Source organism: Citrus sinensis, chromosome 5 (genome assembly GCF_022201045.2).
Source record: "Citrus sinensis cultivar Valencia sweet orange chromosome 5, DVS_A1.0, whole genome shotgun sequence".
NCBI classification, from domain to species: domain Eukaryota; kingdom Viridiplantae; phylum Streptophyta; class Magnoliopsida; order Sapindales; family Rutaceae; genus Citrus; species Citrus sinensis.
In genome coordinates, this window is record NC_068560.1 from 29,366,435 (window position 1) to 29,380,795 (window position 14,361).

Consider the following 14,361-nt stretch of genomic DNA (forward strand, 5'->3'; position numbering starts at 1 on the left):
GAAGAAAAGAAAATAAAAGATATGTTTACGACTGTTGTGCTTCTATGGCTGCGGGTGAGGCTGTGACCTGTCCAATTTGTGCAAATAACACAAGCCAGTTAATCTAGCCGTGTCAGACAAAATGTTCCGAGCATGCATTAATTGTATTTGCTTCATTTTCCTCAACAAAGTGGAATACAGAATCTTACGTAAGTGGCTTATCCCAGATGCCAATTAATATCTCAATTAAATAAATAAGAGTCTTAATCCAAAGCATATTTGGCTTGTACTTGTAACTTGCAAGATACCAATCATTTGCCATTTCAGCATATTCGCAGTGCTAAGCACATAAGGCAGCATATTCTTGAAGTGATTCTGCTTTTGACATATGCCATTTGGCCTCAAAATTCACCGACCACATTGTCCAAATCCAAAAGCAATCGATCTTGGCTCCATTAGAAAAATAAACTGAAAATTCAAAGCTACAGATTTTGTGGGTCTAATGATTTTATAAAAATGTCAAAAATAGAAGGGTAAAAGGATAATTCACTTCCATTCATTTGCTACATTTTTTTAAGCTTGCCAATATCAAATTGAAGTAATTATGAGAAAATAAGGTTGCTTTAGCTCATCAAAACAAGAAAAGTTAACTTTAAACTACATCATGACACAAAATTAACGAAGTCTCTATACAAAAGCCTTTGACGGGTCCCACGTGTAAATCAAGCCCTACTTGTCATACTTAAAAAGAAAGTTTCATGAAAAGTCTATATAACCATTGGTTACTTAATCACATCATCACCCTTTTCTTTGCCTTCCCGGTTCTTACAACCTCCCACCAAAAAAGAAAAAAACTTCTTCAACTATAAAAACTACTAGACTCTGTCTTTCAAAATCTTTTCTTTCAAAAAAACCCATCTCAGTTTCTTTTCCTTTTGTAAACATCAAAGCTTTATAAAGGACATGCAAGAGCAAGTTCTTGGTGATTTTCTTGGGAATCAAACGGGAGTTTTTCCATGTCAACAGAGAGACTCATTGTTGGCAACGAACATTCTGATGATTATCATCAGCAGCAGCAGCATCACACAATGCAACAGCATCATCCAACGGTGACTGTATTGCCCCGTAATAACTCCTCCAAGCAATGTGCTGCAGAACATGAACAAGTTTTTGATGAGTTGCCAAAAGCAACAATTGTGGCAGTGGCAAGACCAGACTCAAGTGACATTAGTCCCATGCTTTTGTCTTATACAATTGAGCTTCAATACAAACAGGTACTGATATGTTGCTATTTATATATATATCAAACATGCAAATTTGTTAACAGGTTATGTGCTTCTGTGTGTCTAATTATGCTTCTTCTTTTTTTTTTTTTTGGTATGATATATTGAAGTAGTGGGGAAGGAACGAAAAATTGGTTTTGTGATTTTTTTTTCTTGTTTCGAATTTAAAATAAGAACAAGGGAATTTTACGCGCCAATTGTGCGTACATATAGAGGTACAGATTTGACATAATGTAGAGTTTAAGAATTCATTTGTTATGTGTATTGTACGTTTGCTAAACGGTTTTGTTTTCTGTATTTTTCTTTTTCAGGGTAAATAAAATGATCAAAAGAATAAGAACGAAAATGGAAAAGATCTTACATTTTGTTTTATGTTTTCTACAAAGCTAGTTGAATTTGGAATCAGGCATTGGTTGTTAGTATCTAGAACCTGCCAAATAATCTCAATCTGTAGTCTTTTTGATTCATTTGTATTGTTATGTGCCTTTACATGCTGCAAGAATTGTTCAAGTACTAACTGTACTTTCTATTGGACAGTTTAAGTGGAGTTTAGTGAAGAAAGCTTCACAAATTCTCTATCTACATTTTGCTGTGAAGAAACGTGCTATTATTGATGAACTTCACGAGAAACAAGGGCAGGTTTGCCTTTTAATTGAACTTGCCCTTACCTCCTTTATGTCATTTCTATACCACATTTTCAGAAGTATTCAAATCCATGATGTAGTGTGCGTGTTTGTTTTGCCCAGTGTTGGTAACTTCTGTAAGTTCTCATTTGTTACTGATTTTTTCTGATTTTTGATCATTTTCTTATTGGCATATTGCATTTTAGGTTAAAGAATGGCTTCAAAGCATAGGAATAGTAGATCAGGTAGCGGTTGTGCAAGATGATGATGAACCTGATGACGGAGCTGTACCTATGCATCCCAGCGAAAGTGTCAGAAATAGGTAATTTCTTCTTATGCACCTCTTATAATTGACAGAGGAATTGCATTCATAAAGCCCTTCGTACTATTCCATTTGTCTTTCTTATGAGGTATTTTGTTTTGCAGATACGTGCCGTCCATGGCAGCTTTATCAATTCTTCGCCCAGTGCTAGGAAAGCAGACAGTTGCAGAGAGAGCAAAGGTGGCTATGCAAGGGTATTTGAATCACTTCATGGGAAACATAGATATCGTAAATTCTCGAGAGGTGAGCATACAAACTTCGCTAGTAGTCATCTTCAATGGGTCAATTATGTGATGCCTAACTTGTTGGAAATTGGAACTTAGATTACATGATAGAGTTAGTTTTCTTTTCTGTTGTTTCTTATCAACTTTTACGTAACATAGTCATTTGTCATAACAAGTGGCTCTGGATTATAGGTGTGCAAATTCTTGGAGGTATCAAGGTTGTCATTTTCAGAAGAGTACGGTCCAAAGTTAAAAGAAGGTTATGTTATGGTGAAACATTTATCAAATATCTCCAAGACTGATGATGCCATACATTGTACAGGCTGTTGCTTTAGTTGTTGTAGCAATAAATGGCACAAGGTAATAGAATACTTTTGATCATGGTTTACTTATCTTTATCCTTGTAATGTCAATTGAGATCATCCAGCTGTCTTCACACAGTCATACAGGCAACAGCATTTGTAATTAACAGATTTTTCAACTATTAGAACCTGTAAATAAATCCTAATAGGCTTACAGATACCTCACTTAAGCTCTTGTGGAAAATCATATAGGTTCTTGTTTCTAAAGAATGATAACAAAGAGTATCATCAAATTCCTTTAGCATTGAAAAATAGGATATCCACAACAATTGTTAGAGCTGTTCTGACATCAGTTTGCTAGTAAAACCAATTCTATTTTCAAACCATGATTAAATACTCTGTCCTGTTACCTTTTTAAAATAAAAATTACCATCTTCATTTCAAACTTTATCTATATACAGGTCTGGGCTGTTCTGAAACCTGGATTCTTGGTCCTGCTAGAAGATCCTTATAACACCAGAGTCTTAGACATAATTGTATTTGAACTTCTACCAACCACGAATGGGAATGAAGGACCAGGAGTATATTTGGCAAGCCAAGTAAAGGGATCCAATCCATTGCGCTACGCATTTCAGGTCAGCTGATTTTGTCTTTTGTGTGTGGAAACTAGATGAATTTAGTAAGCTTTAGGCTTGAGACCTTGGTTTATATTTTTTTCATGAATACTTTTCTTGAATGTACTATTTTTACTTATAATTACCATGTTTGGACATTTGAAAAGGTTTCTTGTGGAAATCGGAGCATAAAGTTAAGAACCACAAATAGTGGCAAAGTTAAAGAATGGGTTGCTGCAATTAATGATGCTGGTCTTAGACCTCTTGAAGGGTGGTGCCATCCTCACCGATTCGGTTCCTATGCTCCTCCAAGGGGTTTGACAGAAGATGGGAGTCAAGCTCAGTGGTTTATAGATGGTCAAGCAGCTTTTGAAGCAATTGCTTCTGCCATAAAAAATGCAAAATCACAGGTTTAAGTGTTCCTCTACCAAGACCAACTGCATTGAACAATATGCCAGTGCCTATTCCTTGTAATGCTGAATGATAAAAACTTGCCTGCAGATACTCATTACTGGCTGGTGGCTTTGCCCAGAGCTGTATCTCATACGTCCTTTTGAAAATCATCCTTCCTCTCGCCTTGATGCTCTACTAGAAGAAAAAGCCAAGGAAGGGATTCAGGTACAAATATAACAACTCTTTCTATCATTGGTAATTTATTGTGTTCAGGGAGTTCAGTGCCATCATTTGCAATTTTGACTTAGCTGATTGAATGTTTAATATAATCTTTTAACTCGTTGCTTAGCTTGGGATGATATGTTCTTATATTTCTTGTTCCCAATCAGGATGTCCATATTTTAGTATATGATAGATCACCAAAACTGCACCATTCTAAACAAGTCCTTTGAAAGTTTCTTGACATTGCTTTATCGACATTTTTGTTATAAATGTTACAAATTTCAATTTGGATGGTTATGCAGGTTTACATTCTTCTTTACAAGGAAGTTTCTATTGCTTTGAAAATTAACAGTATGTACAGTAAGAAAAGGCTCCTAAAAATTCATGAGAACGTGAAAGTACTGCGCCATCCTGACCATGTCTCAACTGGAGTTTATTTATGGTATTCTTCTTAGGCAGTTTACACCAAGTACTTTCCTTCTTGCTTGTTTTCTTGCTTCTGATCACTGATTATATATATACATGCAGGTCTCACCATGAAAAACTTGTTATTGTTGATTATCGCATTTCTTTCATTGGAGGATTGGATTTATGCTTTGGTCGTTACGACACAATTGAACACAAAGTGGGAGATTGCCCTCCTTCTTTGTGGCCTGGGAAAGACTATTATAATCCAAGGTGTTTACTTATTTATTTTTTCTAATTTGAGAAAATGGTTTTAGCATGACTAGTAGGGATTCAACTTCATTTTTATATAAGTATGCATTATATCAAATGGAATAAAACTTTTCCGATAGTTTAGTATTGGTTATACATGTCAATATGATATGATTATAGAATTTTGTCGACTGCTGTTTGGTTATTCAAATAGTTGAAAGTGTTTGGTGGTAAGTGTATGGACTTTGATCTTAATACTTCTTTAATGTTGTTCGGCCAGAGAATCTGAACCAAATAGTTGGGAGGACACAATGAAAGATGAACTGGAGCGTGAAAAATATCCACGTATGCCGTGGCATGATGTCCATTGTGCTTTATGGGGACCACCTTGTCGTGATATCGCTCGGCATTTTGTTCAACGCTGGAATCATGCAAAGGTTGATCTTCTGAGACTTGTGATCTTCTTTTTTTTCTTTTTTTTTTATTATTTGCCAAACTTATTGGCTGATATTAATTAACCATACTTTTAGAGAAGCAAAGCTCCAAATGAACAAAACATTCCACTACTCATCCCTCATCACCACATGGTTCTCCCTCACTACATGGGAAGAAGTCGAGAGATAGGCATTGAAAACAAGAGCACAGAAGAAAATCAGAAAGATCTCACCAGACGGGATTCCTTTTCCTCACAATCACCATCAGAAGATATTCCATTGCTTTTGCCTCAGGAATCTGATAAACTAGTTGCTCCTAATGTCGATGACAAGTCAAATGGCCTCAATACAAATCATAATATTCTTGATAGGACATCTGGGTTCTATGGAAGTTGTACAATCCCTTCTAATGAGTACAAAACTGAAGCTTTAGCCCCAAATTCTAAGATAAGAGGTACCATAGATGGCCTTGATGCTGTGGATCTTCAACGTGAGATGAACTCAAATTCAGTTCGGGAGTTTGGCTTGGACAAGAGAGAAGAGTGGCGGGAAAAACCGGAAGAAAATCATGACATTTATTCTAGTAAATGTGGACAAGTTGGTCCGCGTTTGGCATGCCGCTGCCAGGTTAGCTACAACTCTGGCTATTAAATAAAATCTTGTAGTGTCCTTAGATTCTATTATGTCCCAAAATTGTGATATAAACTTTACCAGCAGTTATATCCATACACCATTCCAGCCAGACATGTTTGCCATGTGCTATTTCTAAGCTTCTTTGAGTTTTTGTGCCAAAGCATGTATTTAGACAAGTATTTTGTGCCAATTAAAATCGTTAAAGGCCAGGTAAATGGTGTCATCAACATAACATGTAGGTTGCAGAACTCAATAAAACTCAAGTAAAGGAAACTCATGTGGATTAACTTGTTCACAGTGATATGTGAAGGAAAAACATAAATCTTGGTCATTATGAAAAAATTATACCACGTACATGGATCATGTATTTAGACAAGTATTTTGTGCCAATTAAAATCGTTAAAGGCCAGGTAAATGGTGTCATCAACATAACATGTAGGTTGCAGAACTCAATAAAACTCAAGTAAAGGAAACTCATGTGGATTAACTTGTTCACAGTGATATGTGAAGGAAAAACATAAATCTTGGTCATTATGAAAAAATTATACCACGTACATGGATCTGGTATTACTGTCTTTTCTGCCTAATGTATCTGAACTATAATCTTGTTCTCTTTGTAATTTTAGTTTCCTGCCATAATGAATGAATATGTGCAGATTATCAGAAGTGTCAGCCAGTGGTCTACAGGAACAAGTCAAACAGAAGGTAGCATTCACAGTGCTTATTGTTCTCTGATTGAGAGTGCAGAACATTTTATTTACATCGAGGTAGGAGAACTTTATTTGATGAAATATTTTCTTTTCCTAAGATGTTGGTTATTGAATGAACTTTTAGTCTTCAAGATTGTTCATTTCTTATGCTGACCATTTTGCTACTGCTGTTTCCTTCTTCCAGAATCAGTTTTTCATTTCAGGTCTTTCAGGAGATGAAACTATACAGAACCGCATCTTGGAAGCATTATACAGACGTATCATGCGAGCATACAAAGAACAGAAATATTTCCGGGTTATTGTTGTCTTACCGCTCATACCAGGTTTCCAGGTACATACTTTTTTGGGGTTTCCCCACCTCAAGTTTTAGTTATAAATTAACAAGATACTTAGAATCTTTCTTTTGTGCATGCATCGACAGGGGGGTATTGATGATGGTGGGGCAGCAACTGTTAGAGCCATAATTCATTGGCAGTATCGAACTATTTCCCGAGAGAAAACTTCGATATTACATAAACTCAGTATGCTGCTTGGACCTAAAACACGAGACTATATTAGCTTCTATGGTTTGAGATCATATGGAAGACTTTGTGATGGTGGGCCTGTAGCTACAAGTCAGGTACAATTTAAATTGCATTCCTTCAGTTTATTTAGCTATTTTGTTTTCTAAGATGGCTTTGTTCTAAGCTCGACCTTGATTTTTTATTATTCCCTTGATGAAAGAAATGAAGCATAGTGTTTGTTCATGGAGTATGGCTTGATTAGTTATCTCATGTGAGCTTTGCCTCATCACATACTTTAACCAATTTTTAACCTTGATTTCCATACAGGTGTATGTGCACAGCAAAGTGATGATAATAGATGATCGTGCTGCTTTGATTGGCTCATCCAACATTAATGATAGAAGTTTGCTTGGATCAAGGGACTCTGAGGTACCGTTTTAATTGTACCAAGTTATGTGAGGAGGATGATTAATTATGTCTTAACGGTTTATTTTAACAAGTTAAAGTCAGATAAAAGTTTATGCATTTTTCCATCTCCTCTAATTTGAGTATTTGACTAAACCCTCTCTCATAAGTTGATTCATTTACTATTTCTGCTTCAGATTGATGTAGTAATTGAAGATAAAGAATTTCTAGAATCATCTATGAATGGAGAGCCTTGGAAGGCTGGAAAATTTTCTCATTCTCTCCGTTGCTTCCTTTGGGCTGAGCATCTTGGTCTTCATGCAGGAGAGGTTCGTACAATTGAAGATCACAATGTACTCCAGACTTCTTGTTTACTCAATAATTTATATCAATTCCTGAATTTAATGAGTTCTTTTCTCTTTGCTTCCTTAAAAAGTGCTGAAAAACAACACTCTAGTGTAATTCAATTCTGCTTTTACTTTCTACAGATCAGCCGAATAAGTGATCCTTTGGCAGACACAACATATAGAGACTTGTGGCAAGCAACAGCAGAGGTTCATAGAACAGTTTATTTTAAGACAAAACATCTACTGCTTGTCAGCATTTTTATGTGGAGTGTATTTGATGATTTTGACTCTAGACAGTCACTTAATATTTTTCTTCTCATAGGAAAACACCCTGATTTACGAAGATGTCTTCGATTGCATGCCCAATGAAGTTATCCACTCAAGGTACAAAACGCTACCATTTTTTTGGTCTTTTCTTTCTTTCACATGTAGGTAGTCTCTCATTTTGCATTCAAAATGCAGGTCTGCTCTCAGACACAGCATGAACCAGAGGAAGGAGAAACTTGGGCATACCACAATTGATTTTGGGATAGCCCCGGAGAAGCTAGAAACCAACGAGAACGGAGAGATTATAGCAACAGACCCAATGGAAAGACTGAAATCTGTTAAGGGACATCTTGTTGCTTTCCCGTTACAGTTCATGTGTCAAGAAGACTTGAGACCAGTATTAATAGAAAGTGAATTTTATGCATCTCCTCAAGTATTTCACTAAGAAATAATCTCATACAGGGACAAATGCTATAGAGAAACAAAAATTTGCACAAGTTGCAGTAGTTGCAATCGTAGATATTCATCAAGTAGTTTAAACTTTAGGGAGATATAGAGTGAGCATAGCATCAGCAGTAACATCCATTAAAACGTTTCGGCACTGATAATGTCAGAAAGTACAGATTGAGAGGGATATCTATGGCCCCATTGGGCTTGATTAATGCCATTTGTAGATGCCTTGATGCACATAATTCCATTTCCCTTAGCTCAAGCAAATGAATGAAATGTCAGTAATTATCCATGATTATGCTGTCTCTTAAAGTACCTGAACAAAGTTAAACCTGTTCAGGTTACTTCAAATTATTGCATAAGTTGATTAATTGAATTGCTTCAAGGCCCGTTCGTCATTGTTGCGTTCAAGCTTAATTTGGAAATCACGGCAATCAACTAGAGATTGCGTAACCTCAATCTCAAACAGAGTAGTGGCTGATTAACGGATTAATGGAGAAAAAGCAATTGAATTTGAATATGCACTTGATGTGAACAACTTCTAATCACCTACCTTGAACAAGGTACGATATATATGAGAAATGCTAAACAAGGAGCCACTTCCTAGCTCATTTCCATTACTATTTTGGAGTTACAACAGCATGAACTTGCTGAGAAAGAGGAGAAGAATGAAAAAAGAGACAAATGGCTGAAATATCATCCATTGCAATTCCCTTCCTCTTGCGTTTCCATGCATGTACGGCACACTCAACCAGACGCTTAGCTGATTTTGCCCTGTTTGGCGTTGAAGATACAATTTGAATTGCTTCTTGATTAGAGATTACATCCCATACCTGAAGAATTAAACCAATAAAAATTTTCAACTTATTTTCTTTAATCTTTACAAACAAAAATAATTTGAAAATAATTGTAATATCGTAATAATGCATTATGGATACCCCATCAGTTGCGAGCACAACAAACTGGTCTCTGCTGGTTATATGCCTTTGTGTCACTTCGGGCACAGAAATGAGTCCATAATCCTTGACACAATAATCACCAAAGGCTCTAGACATTGCCAGCCCCGGACATTCCTCATTCGGAAGCCAGACTCTGTGCACTCCTGGCTCGTCTTCTAAACAGAAGACCCGTCCCTTGCATTGAATTATCCGCTCAGCTTCATCTGCAAATACAATCAAGAATAATATAAACAATTCATGATTTTTATTTTTTTTTGTGTTGGAGAGAGACAGAGTGTGTGTGTGTGTGTGTGAGAGAGCGAGAGAGAGATACAGACAAGGTAAGTTGGGCTTGAAATCGACTGTTAGCTGAACTGGAACCAAGCTTCCATCTTCTGAAGTGGTGGCTAATACAGCTCGTGAGTCGCCAACATTAGCAACCATTATGAATTCACCCTGGTGAAACAGAAATAACTAGCTCGTTAATTCTGATGAACATGTGCAAGATACAAGTGGCTGGTTAAAATAATTTCCAGTACCTGTCTGACAATTGTCAAAGCAGTTGTTCCGCTGTAGAATGAATCAATCTGTCGATGCTGCTCAAGCTCTTGATCAACAGCAGCACAAGTCTTAACATAAGAATGCTTCCATATGTTGAATCCATGAGTCTTTTTATCCGAATCCAAGTCAATATCTGGGAGAAGAGAAGCTTCAGCAAGAGTCTCCTGCCAATTACAAAGCAACGATGAAGGCATTGATTCCCGGACCTTTTTAGCCACAAAATGACCCCAAGGACCATGCCCATCAAATATCCCACAAAACATCATGTCTGCCTGACATCCAAATTCCTGCTCCAAAACAAAGAATGAGCACATTTTTCAATCAAAATTGAACCAAGAACCAAATATTGCTCACAGCTTGGCTATCAAAAGCAGCTTACGATTACATAATTATCAATGCCGCTTTCTATGATAACACTTCATTTGATAGCCAAGAAAAGCACAAGAGTAGCCATTTCCACATAATTTGGCTATCAAAAGCAGCTTACGATTACATAATTGTCAATGTCGCTTTCTATGATAACACTTCATTTGATAGCCAAGAAAAGCACAAGAGTAGCCATTTCCACATACCTCCCAGACAATTGCGCAATCTTGATTTACTCCTTTTTCGCCTCGCTTGGAGAAAACTGAGGCAAAGTTATTGGAACTATCAACATTTACAAAACCAGAAGACCTTAAAATCATTTCATTCCTTTTGGCTTCTTTAGCCATTGCTTCTGCAGCTCCTCTCCCAGCACAACTCTCAGAATTTTTCCCTTTTCTGATTGAAAAGGACCTTGCCAATCCGTAAAACATGGAGGAGAAATGCCCCATTTCCTCAAATTCAATCCCCCCACACCAGAGTCAATGTTGGCTTCTTCTTTCCCTTTATGTAGACTCAAAATCTGCCTATTTGAAAATGAAGAATAATCACACACAATCAAAATCTAGCTTAAAAGGAAATGCATTGAGATACCTAAGAAAAGAAGATTCCAATATTCTTCTTATTTCTAACAAATTCTTTATTAAGAACCAAACAGATAATCAAAGCATATCAAATACTTTATTAAGAATCAAACAGATAATTAAAACAGAAGTAAAAAGACATGATCCTACTCAGAAAGGCAAGAATCTTTCAATTTAATAGAGTAAAAACAAGAAACGGTGAATGTGAAACATAATTTTATAAAAGTTAAAAACAAAAAGCTATGAATCTGAAAGACATCACAGAGAATATTCATCATGACATGGAATTCCAATATCTCATGATCTAGAATTTTTAGCAAGCAAACGAAAAAAGTTATAAAATAAACTTAGCAGCCCTATGCATTGTTTGCTTCCTGAGAAAAAAGTAGCATGACTTTTAAAAATTTGTCTTCTCATATTTTCTTCCATGTAACCAGCAACCAAACTTAAGGTGACCCTTTTGTTTGTTTCTTAAGAAAACAAAGGAGGAAAAGGAGAAGCTCAACATAAGTCTTAGCTAAGCTCATCAAGAATCAAAACATTGCTCTATATTTTCAGCTACACAATCTTTGATTACCAAATCATTTAAAAAAAAAAATCAAATAAATTTTAACCCACCTTTGAAGCAAATTTAGATTTTGAGAATCCAAAATATAAATTTATTATGAAATGCAACTGTGAAACTTTCATTTTCTCCTTGTTTTTCTCCCAAAACTTGCTTGGAAGTTGGAAACCAAACAAAGCAAAGAAAAAAGAAACTTTTTTCACTCAAAAAAAAAAAAACCTATTTTTCCCATTCATCACACATCAAACATTCCTTTCATTTCCCTTATTTTCTTGTCAACTTTCTCAGAAACCAAACAACATGCCCTTTGACCCTTTATCCAACACTCAAACAAAAACAAACTCAAAAAAAGCATATGCATGAAAGACCTTTGATGGAGAAACAAACAATATCAGATAGCCGGGCTCTGAACCAATAGCCGGAAAGCTGACGTCAGCCGCCGGAGTCCGAAGCAATCCCGGTGATCCCTTATTGAGCTGAGAATTCTAGAGAAAAAATCTTGAGATGGATTATTGCTGCAATAATCCATAATGAAAAAGAGCTTTTGTTGCCTTGTGTTCCTCTCCTTTTCACTGTGGAGAAGAAAACAAAGGCGCAACTCTTTTGTTGTTGTTGTCGTTGTCGTTGTTTTCATACATCTTACACGTACATACAAAAGCACTTTGTTTATTTAATTTGCTTCTCCTTTGAACTGCTTTTCAACTAAATGTGCTTTTAGTTTGTGGTTACAAAGCTTCTTGTAATCTTGTTAGTTATTTGTATACTCCGTGCTCATACTTTCCATTTTATAACATGTTAGTTATACAACGATTGTCTATATATATATATATATATATATATATATTTCAAGAGCTATATTACAATTTTAAAGCACCATTTTTGACCATGTGTTCTTGAAAATGATGAGTTGAAAAATAGTTACCAATTGCAGACTTATTGGACTCTTGATAGCTCCAATTTTATAGGATTATTAGCATGTTAATGAGCTTGCATTATATATAGAACTTTGGTTTTATTAATTAAATAGTATTTAAATCTTGAGATTGGTATATCAACTAATTAGTTAATCATCATCTACGTTCTTGATAAAACGAATAAAAAATTAAGAAATACATAGATGCCTTTTGTTGGCCAAACATGATCACTTGGATTAATATTTTAAATCAAATAGAATGTCTACCTCTACCATATGATTTGTTCCAAAGGGTTTTTCTTTTTTTAATTTAATGTTTTGCGTATTTTTCAATGTATATTTTATAGTAACAAATTTTGTGCCAAAAAAATGTGTACCATACACATGGCAAATTATAAGCCAGGTGCTTCTTTTATTAATTCTAGCACCGTCAAAATTCAAATTGATTAAAATAATGAATGTGATAACAATTATTTGTTAATGGAATATGAGTGATAATTTAGATAGGGTCAATGGGAGGAGTCAATTAGGGTAGCCAATCATAAGAAGCCACCAAGTGAATAAATTAAGAAGAAACAAGTAGAAAATGTTCCTTGAGTTTGCATCATATAATACCTAAAATTCTCTCACATGACTAAGCTTGTTGACCATGTTTATGCCAAATTTATAAATTCAAGTATAATTTTCTCTGGCTAATTTCATGACAAGAAATTTTTTTTTTTTTTTTTTTGAGGAATTGCCTTTAGAAAATAAGTTAACAATATTTTTCCTAATTTTTTACGATAAAAAGCTGATGATTTAAAGCATTCTATATGAAAGTAGTTTAAGAATTACCACATTTTATTGATATACATTATGTGAGAAATGGGTTTTGGAGTTTACCCAATAATTGAAAAATATCTCTACAGAACTTACGCTATTTATATAACAAAATCTTGTCAAAATTGGAGGTTTTGAGGATAACACATGGATCTCTTTATTCATGACCAAAAGGAATCAAAGACAAATTGATGCCTCTTGGACCAAAAGGCAAATGCAAATATCAATTCAAGGAAAGCTGGGTGTCAATAACAAATCGTTGAATCCAGAAACAAAATTTTGCACGTGAGTAATATTATTCTTACCACACATGCAAAGATTGAAAAGATTAAAAAAAAAGAAGAAGAAATATTGTGGGGTTTTCACTTCTAACGAAGCCTTTGTCTTTTATTAGGAAGTTCTATCCACTCTTAATAAAGCAATATCTTCTAAATTTCCATAAATATGTAGTATCGTGTTCTTTCTATATCTACGCAATTGGGTGAAAAAATGGTAGAGAAGATTGAAGAAAGAAGTTCCGTGCAAAAGTAATGAACCAAGAGGCACTTTTGTACTTGGTGCTCTCTCAAACGAAATCATTTATGAATTATGAGTACGTATATTAGGCCGCTTCTAGTATATATTCTTTATTTATTAAATTAATATCACACTCTAGTGTGATTGACCTAGAGGTACTTATAACAAGAATATAAATAATAGTTTAAATAATGTACAAATGGAGAACTCAAAATTTTGATTTGTCTAAAACAATTTTACTTATTTTTGGCATCAAACTATAAGCTTATCGATATTATAATTACAGCCACTGAATATTACAACGATCGACAATTGGAACATTGTAATAAAATTATTTCTTGTTATTTAGTGTCTGCAAATACACCCATGACATAGTAGAGGTAAAAAAAAAAAGCCTATATATAATAAAGTTAGAAAGAAAGGAAATGGAAAATTAGGAAGTGATAAAACCCAAACCAAAATTGACAAAGATCTTATGAATGTTACTCCCACGGTACATTTTAAGAAAAGTGGTGGCGGTGATGGTGGAGGGGTTAAAATCGGGTGGGTCCGATGCCCACCAAAAGAATACGACGGGCAATGACCAATCACTATTGATTTCACTTGGACCGAGTCAGATGATCTCACAGACTCCTTCTTTTGGGTTGATGAGGTGGGACCTCCTGGTGGCTGTCGGTAACAATTATTTCCCTTTACGAGATTGTTTTCAGAGTTGGCGACGCCTGTACCTTTCC

The 14,361-nt window shown here is 35.3% G+C and overlaps 2 protein-coding genes across 5 annotated transcripts; one reads left to right on the forward strand and one right to left on the reverse strand.

Moving 5' to 3' along the window:
* Positions 1–651: 651 nt before the first annotated feature.
* Positions 652–8,619, forward strand: LOC102606741 (phospholipase D zeta 2). 3 transcript variants are annotated; one of them, XM_006472081.4, is made up of 20 exons: positions 652–1,253; positions 1,800–1,901; positions 2,092–2,207; positions 2,312–2,450; positions 2,624–2,791; positions 3,195–3,368; positions 3,515–3,757; positions 3,849–3,965; positions 4,265–4,404; positions 4,491–4,640; positions 4,900–5,056; positions 5,150–5,680; positions 6,343–6,453; positions 6,581–6,727; positions 6,818–7,015; positions 7,227–7,328; positions 7,502–7,657; positions 7,793–7,858; positions 7,974–8,035; positions 8,114–8,619. In XM_006472081.4, exons 1-20 carry the CDS (start codon positions 996–998, stop codon positions 8,361–8,363), a joined length of 3,387 nt encoding a protein of 1,128 aa, XP_006472144.2. In that variant the 5' UTR covers positions 652–995; the 3' UTR covers positions 8,364–8,619. The 3 variants fall into 3 exon arrangements, with proteins under 3 accessions (XP_006472144.2, XP_052297745.1, XP_006472145.2); XM_006472082.4 differs by having other exon boundaries at positions 655–1,253; positions 7,502–7,633; XM_052441785.1 differs by lacking the exon at positions 1,800–1,901.
* A 238-nt stretch (positions 8,620–8,857) lies between these two features.
* Positions 8,858–12,114, reverse strand: LOC102607417 (probable protein phosphatase 2C 34). 2 transcript variants are annotated; one of them, XM_006472085.4, is made up of 6 exons: positions 11,748–12,114; positions 10,440–10,753; positions 9,846–10,154; positions 9,645–9,762; positions 9,307–9,530; positions 8,858–9,201 (listed from the first exon to the last, which is right to left on the reverse strand). In XM_006472085.4, exons 2-6 carry the CDS (start codon positions 10,680–10,682, stop codon positions 8,989–8,991), a joined length of 1,107 nt encoding a protein of 368 aa, XP_006472148.2. In that variant the 5' UTR covers positions 10,683–10,753; positions 11,748–12,114; the 3' UTR covers positions 8,858–8,988. The 2 variants fall into 2 exon arrangements, with proteins under 2 accessions (XP_006472148.2, XP_006472147.2); XM_006472084.4 differs by having other exon boundaries at positions 10,440–10,757; positions 11,748–12,111.
* Between the last annotated feature and the right edge of the window lie 2,247 nt (positions 12,115–14,361).

Bases quoted from the DNA above. Each gene is read 5' to 3' on its own strand.
- LOC102606741 (XM_006472081.4), top strand. From the start codon at position 996: ATGTCAACAGAGAGACTCATTGTTGGCAACGAACATTCTGATGATTAT. The intron at 2,208-2,311 runs GTAATTTCTTCT...TTTGTTTTGCAG, and splicing joins AGCGAAAGTGTCAGAAATAG to ATACGTGCCGTCCATGGCAG. The intron at 2,451-2,623 runs GTGAGCATACAA...TCTGGATTATAG, and splicing joins ATATCGTAAATTCTCGAGAG to GTGTGCAAATTCTTGGAGGT.
- LOC102607417 (XM_006472085.4), bottom strand. From the start codon at position 10,682: ATGGGGCATTTCTCCTCCATGTTTTACGGATTGGCAAGGTCCTTTTCA. The intron at 10,155-10,439 runs GTATGTGGAAAT...GTTTTGGAGCAG, and splicing joins ATTGCGCAATTGTCTGGGAG to GAATTTGGATGTCAGGCAGA. The intron at 9,531-9,644 runs GTCTGTATCTCT...TTGTATTTGCAG, and splicing joins TTTCAAGCCCAACTTACCTT to ATGAAGCTGAGCGGATAATT.